At 39.9% G+C, this 7,166-nt stretch overlaps 1 protein-coding gene across 1 annotated transcript; it reads left to right on the forward strand.

The window, feature by feature from the left end:
- Positions 1-1,879: 1,879 nt before the first annotated feature.
- On the forward strand, positions 1,880-5,526 carry vopp1b (VOPP1 WW domain binding protein b). Its single transcript, XM_072451121.1, has 5 exons — positions 1,880-2,142; positions 2,447-2,505; positions 3,353-3,430; positions 4,188-4,321; positions 5,208-5,526. Exons 1-5 carry the CDS (start codon positions 2,083-2,085, stop codon positions 5,357-5,359), a joined length of 483 nt encoding a protein of 160 aa, XP_072307222.1. The 5' UTR covers positions 1,880-2,082; the 3' UTR covers positions 5,360-5,526.
- The last annotated feature ends 1,640 nt before the right edge of the window (positions 5,527-7,166 follow it).

Here is a 7,166-nt window from a genome sequence, read left to right on the forward strand (position 1 = left end):
GTTTAGATCTAGACTAGTGCAGCCTATAGTCCTAGTTTAGACCTGGTTTAGATCAAGACTATTGCAGCCTATAGTCCTAGTTTAGACCTGGTTTAGATCTAGACTAGTGCAGCCTATAGTCCTAGTTTAGACCTGGTGTAGATCAAGACTAGTCCTGGTTTGGATCTTTCTCTAAACACTGTGACTGAATTATTATTGCATTTATTACACAATAATTACTATACACTCTAGATTGATGGAGTTCAAGTTTAGCAGATTTTTACCATTTTATGGCTGCCAGATGACATCACAACATTTTATAGGCTTGTATTAATTTGGTCAATGAATATGTGAGACAATTAAAATTACAAGTAAAATAAGATATTTCGTATTGCACAGTAAAGCACAGATAGTGTGCATGCAATAAAATCAAGCTACAAATACAATTTTGTGCACTTGTTGATAGAGTAAATGTAAAAATAAATAAAAATTCAATAAATCAAATGATCCAATTGTCGTAGTCATGATGTTTTAATAGATACCATGTTTTTAAAAGGAACATGTGTAAAAAACACTTTTCTGATATTTGAGCCATTATTTCCTCCTCCTCAGTGTGCAGGAAATCAATGGTAATGCAACGATTGATTCCTGCATGTTTGAGTAATCTTGTATTGCTCTGAGTACAACAGTGCGCTGACCACTTACGGTCAGTCGAACAGTCAATTTGATCTCTGGGTTTTCCCTGAGTCGTGCTACAAATCAGTCAATCCTCCTGACAGATCAGGCTGGGTGAAATACAAGTTGATGTCTCTTCACTGGGGAAAAAATTATAATTTCAACAATAAAAACAAGTGAATAAAAGGCTACCGTGTCGTGCATTAGAATACCAAAGTCTGCAAGTCAAAGCGTTTTGAATTCATAGCCCTTGAGGTGGGATTGTGTAAAAATATTACTGGAAAAATAATAGTAGGTTTTTATCGTCCTCCGTCTGCACCTCAGTGTCAGTGCCAGAGGACTTCTTTACCTTCCTTCCACTTGTGATCATTCTGAGTTACTTGTTTTACTTGACATGAATATCGATTGGTCGTCCAAAACGTCTGACGGTCTAATGAGTTAAACCTCACACAACTTATTAATGCTCCCACCCGACTTGACCCTAAAGACCCACTTAAAGCAACATTACTGGACATTATCTTCAGCAACAAGCCTGAGAACTATTCCAATTCAATTCAGTTCAATTTCAATTCAATGTGTGTGTTGTTTATCACAACCGTAGTTAGCATGAAGGGTGAAAATGAAAACAGATTAAACAATGTTCATGGGGACTTGTCAATGTCCCAGCGTCCCAGATAAAGTAGAAACCTCAGGCAGTTCCACAGTGAAGGAGAGATCTAACTCCCGCGGACGGACAGGCAGACGCGATTCAATTTGCAGGAGAACCAGTTCTTCGAGGCAGATGAAGAACCGTTCATCTGGAGTAGAGAGATAGAGTGGATCATCTGAATCCGCAGGTCATCAATGTGCCTGTTCCACTCCCCTCTGCAGATTTTATGTATTCGATCATTTTATTGATTGTTTTCTCAGATGATTTACTGGCATTTTATTTGGATATCCTGTGTTTATTTGTTTGATTTGTATTTTCACAAGGTAACAACAAAAAAGACCTCACGATAATTTGATGGATGTCATTCCCTATTCTCATTCCCATTTCCTGTGAAACAAACAAACAAACAAAATTCTTAAAAATCAATATTGTTGTTTGCAGAGAACAAAATGCAAATTAATATAATACCAGAGACAAAAAAGGGGGAAAAAATACATGACGTCACCTTCAACGCGCCCATGACCCGCGTGCGTCTGTCTAGGGGCGGGGCCGCGTGGGCGTACGTCTTGCGTCACAGCGCGATGCAGCTCTGTCCGCTCGTTCAGGAACAGCACAGGCCCCCGTCTCCTCCGCCCGACTCCGCCCGACTCTCTTGTCTCTGCGCGCGGATGGAGGACCGAGAAGAGCCCGCCGATGCTCAGGCCAAATGAGCGGCTCCACGTAGCGGCCCCTGGAGCGTCTTTTCCCCGCAGTGTCGGTGTTCTTGTCCTGACCCAAACATGCCGAGCCCGCTGGTGCCGCTGCAGCTGCTGGCCCTCATATTCGGGCTGTTTCTAGAGGTGAGTGGATCCTTTTTGTGTGTGTTTTGGGCACGTCATTTTCTTTTGTCAGTGTCATAAGAAGTTTATTACACATTGTACTTGTGACGGTACAAAGTGATGTTCCATGTCAGCTGTGCTCACGGTTCTGGTGTTGTTCAGCTGCAGGCGGATGACGTGTGTGCTCTTTGTGGGTTACAGGGCCAGTGGAACGAGGCCACTTGAACTCACATATAGCTGTTTATTTTGGTGCAAACACATGTAACACTTTGCATGCTTTGCTGTTCTCAGTGGTGGTAATAGTGGTGATGACTCTTTGTTGCAGGTGATTGATGCTAAGAAGTACTGTTGGTACTTTGAAGGAGGATATCCCATCTACTTCATGTGAGTAGGCCTCTAAGAATATTGTTTCACTCAGGTTTTAAAATGATGCACGGATAATCAGTGTTTGGAAGTATTTACATATACTGAAAATACATTCAGAATATACATTTATTTATATATATATATAGCTGTTTTACCCATATTTAGTCACATTTTACACTACCATATAATGCAACTCAAAGTGAAAGTATTACAAGTTTTTAGAATTGGATCTAAAAAGGTTTTTAAAGGTTATGCTTTTTCTAGGAGCTTGAACTTAATTATTTGAATTGAATTGAACTATTCCATGAGCAGATCATAATTTTACTTCCTTCATCGTAATATTGATCTGGTTGATCGACTTCCTGTTCAAAACATCAGAACTCATAAGCCTCTTATTAGTGATATTTCACGTAACAAGCAGCACATTGTCATTTTCATGTTTTTATTTTTGAAAAGTGGTTGCGTGACATTTTCAAATGCGTCACTCAAAAATCTAAACTGAGTACAGGGGATGTGGGCGGGAATAAGGGGTAGGGTGAAACAGGATTTTTCTGAGCCTCAGTTACAAGAAAATACAGGATTAGTCAAACATGCATGAATCAATCAAAAATACAACTTTGAGTAAACTAATGATGAGGAAACAAGGTTAAAAGCTTAAATAAGTTCATTTTGCATAACGTATTCTTCCCAACACTGCAGATGATATTTACTTGCTCATTCTTAAATGTGTAATAGCGTTGAACTCTCATATACTGATAAGTAGAACCAGCATGCATCAATAAACATAGCTGTCTCGTGATTCACACACACATCTGCAATATACAGTCCACTGGCCCCTAATCCAAGCCTGTGTTGTGAGTTGCAGATGCCGCTCTTATGAAGACTGCTGTGGTACTCGCTGCTGTGTACGGGCCCTGTCCATCCAGAGGCTCTGGTACTTCTGGTGAGACCACTCCCCACTTTCAAGTACCCTATTTTCCGGATTATAAGTCACGCCGGAGTATTTGATAAAATCCAAGACCAAGAACAGACATTTTATCTTGAAATGCAAGAAAAAAGAAAAAAAAAAACAGATTAGAGAACATGATGAATAGGTGTACGTATGCTAACGTAACGCCCTCAGCTACATGACGCATAGACAACAAACTGCAACAAACTGTTGTAAGTGTCTGGTGTGTTAACGGAACATATGAACAGTTATTCAGATAACTATAGCGTAAAGAACATGCTGACAAGTTTACCAAAGCATCAGTACTATTACCCCAAATCACTAAATCCAATTAATTATTCTTCCTCAGTGTCACTACTAAACAATTCCACAAACTCTGGAGGTAGAGGAAGTGCTGATTCTTCTTCTGCGTCGCTTAAAGCCTAGAGCGCCCTCATGTGAAATGCGTGAAAATAACGAATAATATCACATGTAAGCCGCTCCGGAGTATAAGCCCCGGCCAAAACTATGTAAAAATGTGCGACTTATAATCCGGAAAATACGGTATCGTTTGTCTCTTTAGGATTGTATGTTTTTTTAAGTAATGAGCTAGGAAACAGCACAGTGCTGAGACGTTGGATATTTCCGATGAACCGTTAATTGCATTTCCCTGTCAGCAGAGGCATAGGTTCACCCAGGCAGAGACGGTACATTAGTGAGTGATGTGTGTGCGTGTGTGTGTGTTTGTTTGTGTGTGTGTGTGTGTGTGCAGGCTGTTGCTGATGATGGCCGTGCTGTTCTGCTGTGGAGCGGGCTTCTTCATCCGCAGGAGGATGTACCCGTCTCCTCTGAGGGACGAGCCCGCCTTCAACGTGTCCTTCACCAGACATCCGGTCAACTCTCCAGGTACCGTATCACTGTTATGTGTCCAGTGCACAGTGGTGGGGAAATGATAAAGTAGTAAAGTCATATTACAGACACAGGAGCAAAAAATACTAAAGTAAAAGTAGCAAATCAAAAAAATAATTCCATAAAACAAATTTCCCCCAGTTTAATTAAGTTTAGAATTGTACTGCCTTGTTGGACATGAGTAGCAGAAGCTCTTCTATTTTTCTATTTGTACTCATTTGTCTGTTAAAAAAAAATAAAAAAAATGATAATAATAAAATATCGAAAAATGGCCCGATATATCGCCCATTCCTAGTCTAGAAGCCTCCAACCTTTTTTTGGTTAAAAATGTATTAAAGAAATTAAAATAGAAATAATTGTTTCACTAGTTGACTAAATGAAAAACTAATCGCTGACCAATTTTTGCTCTGTCTGTATTGACCAAATGAAACGCAGCCAACCGTAGAAATGACCTAAACCTGTGTCTTTGGACTGTCCTGTTGCTCAGAAATATTGGACTGTGATCAACAAAGAGCTACAGACCGTTTTTGACATTATCATCCCACTTGATTTCAGAACTACTGTACGTAGTTAGGCCTAAAAAACCCTGTCATGGCCACAGTAAATGGATACCTTTGGAGCATAGTCCTAGTGGCAGGGAAAAAATCCATCCCAAAAAAATGGATGACACAAACTGAACCTACAATAAAGGACTGGACTGACATCATTATGGACTGACTTAATTTAGAAATGGACAGATTTGACAGACTTTGGACCAGGTGCGATTCTTATTTTCATCTGAAAGTGCCATGATTTTGTTTGTTGAAATGACTTAAACCAAACACACCAGCACAGCACACTATGTCTCTGTTCTGATGTGTAACTGATGTCCTCTTGTCCACAGTGTCTCAACAGCCGGGCTCGGTCCACGCCTACAGGGTGAACGGGGTGCCTGAACCTGTGGCGTATCCCGCCTCATACCCCCCGCCCCCGTCCTACTGCAACCACCCCCCGCCCTCCTATGAACAAATATTCCAAAACAGCGACAAGACGTAACTCCAGGCACAGACTTTGGACTGATGGGCTGAATGTCCACAGACCAGAGCAATCAAGGTGGAACTGATTCTTTTCTGTTTCAATGGCTCTGGAGCACCAACACAGCATGACACTGCAATGATTTCAAGTAACATCCCTGTTTTTTATGAGGGTGGACTTTGAAATCATATCTTGGTCTGAGCACAACATTTTAATGGTTCGATTTTTTCTTCCATCATACTATTCAAAACAACTGCCTAAAATGACATGAGCATGTCACACCTTGTCTTTCCTCTTTTCTTTTATGCGCTGTTAAAAGAGCTTGACTAGGACAGGCCAATAAGGGTGGATAAATAATAATAATAAATTACAGGAAGACTTAACATGGACTCAGGAAACACCACAGAGATTTGACAAGAACTCAGCTGGTCGTTTGACTGCACCAGGGGTCTGCAACCTGGAATAGCACAAGGGCCCGTTTCAAGGCAAATTAAATTCAAAAACGGTATTATTTCAAACGAGGAGACAAACCAATTTCTAAAATGTATCTAAAAGGAGTGGAGCGAATATTTTCTGCTATGAATCAATTGTAAAGTCAACTTTGTAGATGTAGTGCAGGTGTGGGGGGTCTTGGGGTCCTTCCCCTGGAAACCTTTGAGCAAATTTTGTTATTTCCTGCATTTTGATGCCTTTTACAAGTGATATTTATTACTCAGCAACAACTTATGAAATTATCTTCCTTTTTGGCTTCCTTTGTAAGTTGAGCAGGGGAATTGCACCAACTCAAGCACCATGGTAAAAAATGTTTTTAAAATTAGACACTGTTTTACTGTTTTGTTGTTCGAGGGCCTTCTGTATTCTACAAACACTGTAGATCATTTTTATCTTAAACTTTTAAAAATATATTTGTTATTTAGTGCCAAGAGCCACAGCAAAGGCTTTAAAGAGTTGCTCTTGAGACAGTAGTTGCAGATCTCTGGACTACACTAAAAGCCAAAGGACAAAGTGATGAAAAAGCACAGTTCTACTGGATTTTCTCAAAGATTTTCCAGTGAAGTTTTCACATGCTTTTAAGTTTATACAGAAAACTGTATAAATGTCCAACACATTTATTTACAAGTTCAGTTCTGTAATAGTTTGCAACTGTTCCAATTATATATATTGTCCATTACTCTTAATGTTTTGAATATGAATACTGCAATTCAACAATTAGAAAACATGAGGAAAACTGGAGTTCCTCTTATTCATCATCAATGCTTAACAACTTTGAATCTTTTGACCATCTTTGCACCTCAATTATTATTACCTGTACCTGTAAGTTTTTGTTGCTTACAGAGACAATGTCCTTTCTGAGAGACCCACACCTCCATCATTTTCAAAAAACTACTCTTATATGTTTTTAAAGTGAAGACCTTTGGCGGACCTGTTCTACACTTAAAATTACCTTTTCTTTGAGGGACGGGAACAGTTTGGTACATTCAGAAAGTGTTCTTGCAAATACAGAACCAGAAGTCTCAAAAGCAAAGGAGGACTCAATTCAGAAGACCATCCCACCTAAAAAGGATTGAAGACACTTTGCTAAACTCTTTGTCCGAGCACCATTTGTGGACTATTTGTAGCTTGTGGAGTGGCTGGATAGCAGGGTTCACGTTTGCATGTTGTGTTCTTTGTAGGGACATTGGGGAAACATGATGGAAACTTGTTCTTAGCACAAACGGAGGTGTCACTGGTGTGTGAGAGGCAACCTGCAGCGCCACCCAGCCTTTGAACAAATTCAATAAAAAACTTTGAGGCACACAACTTTAAAGTATCATAATAAATTATGTTC

The sequence above is a fragment of the Eucyclogobius newberryi genome, unplaced genomic scaffold, assembly GCF_026437365.1.
Source record: "Eucyclogobius newberryi isolate DKJ021-1_F unplaced genomic scaffold, fEucNew1.0.hap1 SCAF_18, whole genome shotgun sequence".
Classification (NCBI taxonomy): Eukaryota; Metazoa; Chordata; class Actinopteri; order Gobiiformes; family Gobiidae; genus Eucyclogobius; species Eucyclogobius newberryi.

Coding starts and splice junctions, on each gene's coding strand:
- vopp1b (XM_072451121.1), top strand. CDS start 2,083: ATGCCGAGCCCGCTGGTGCCGCTGCAGCTGCTGGCCCTCATATTCGGG. Junction 2,506..3,352: donor GGATATCCCATCTACTTCAT/GTGAGTAGGCCT, acceptor TGTGAGTTGCAG/ATGCCGCTCTTATGAAGACT. Junction 3,431..4,187: donor CAGAGGCTCTGGTACTTCTG/GTGAGACCACTC, acceptor GTGTGTGTGCAG/GCTGTTGCTGATGATGGCCG.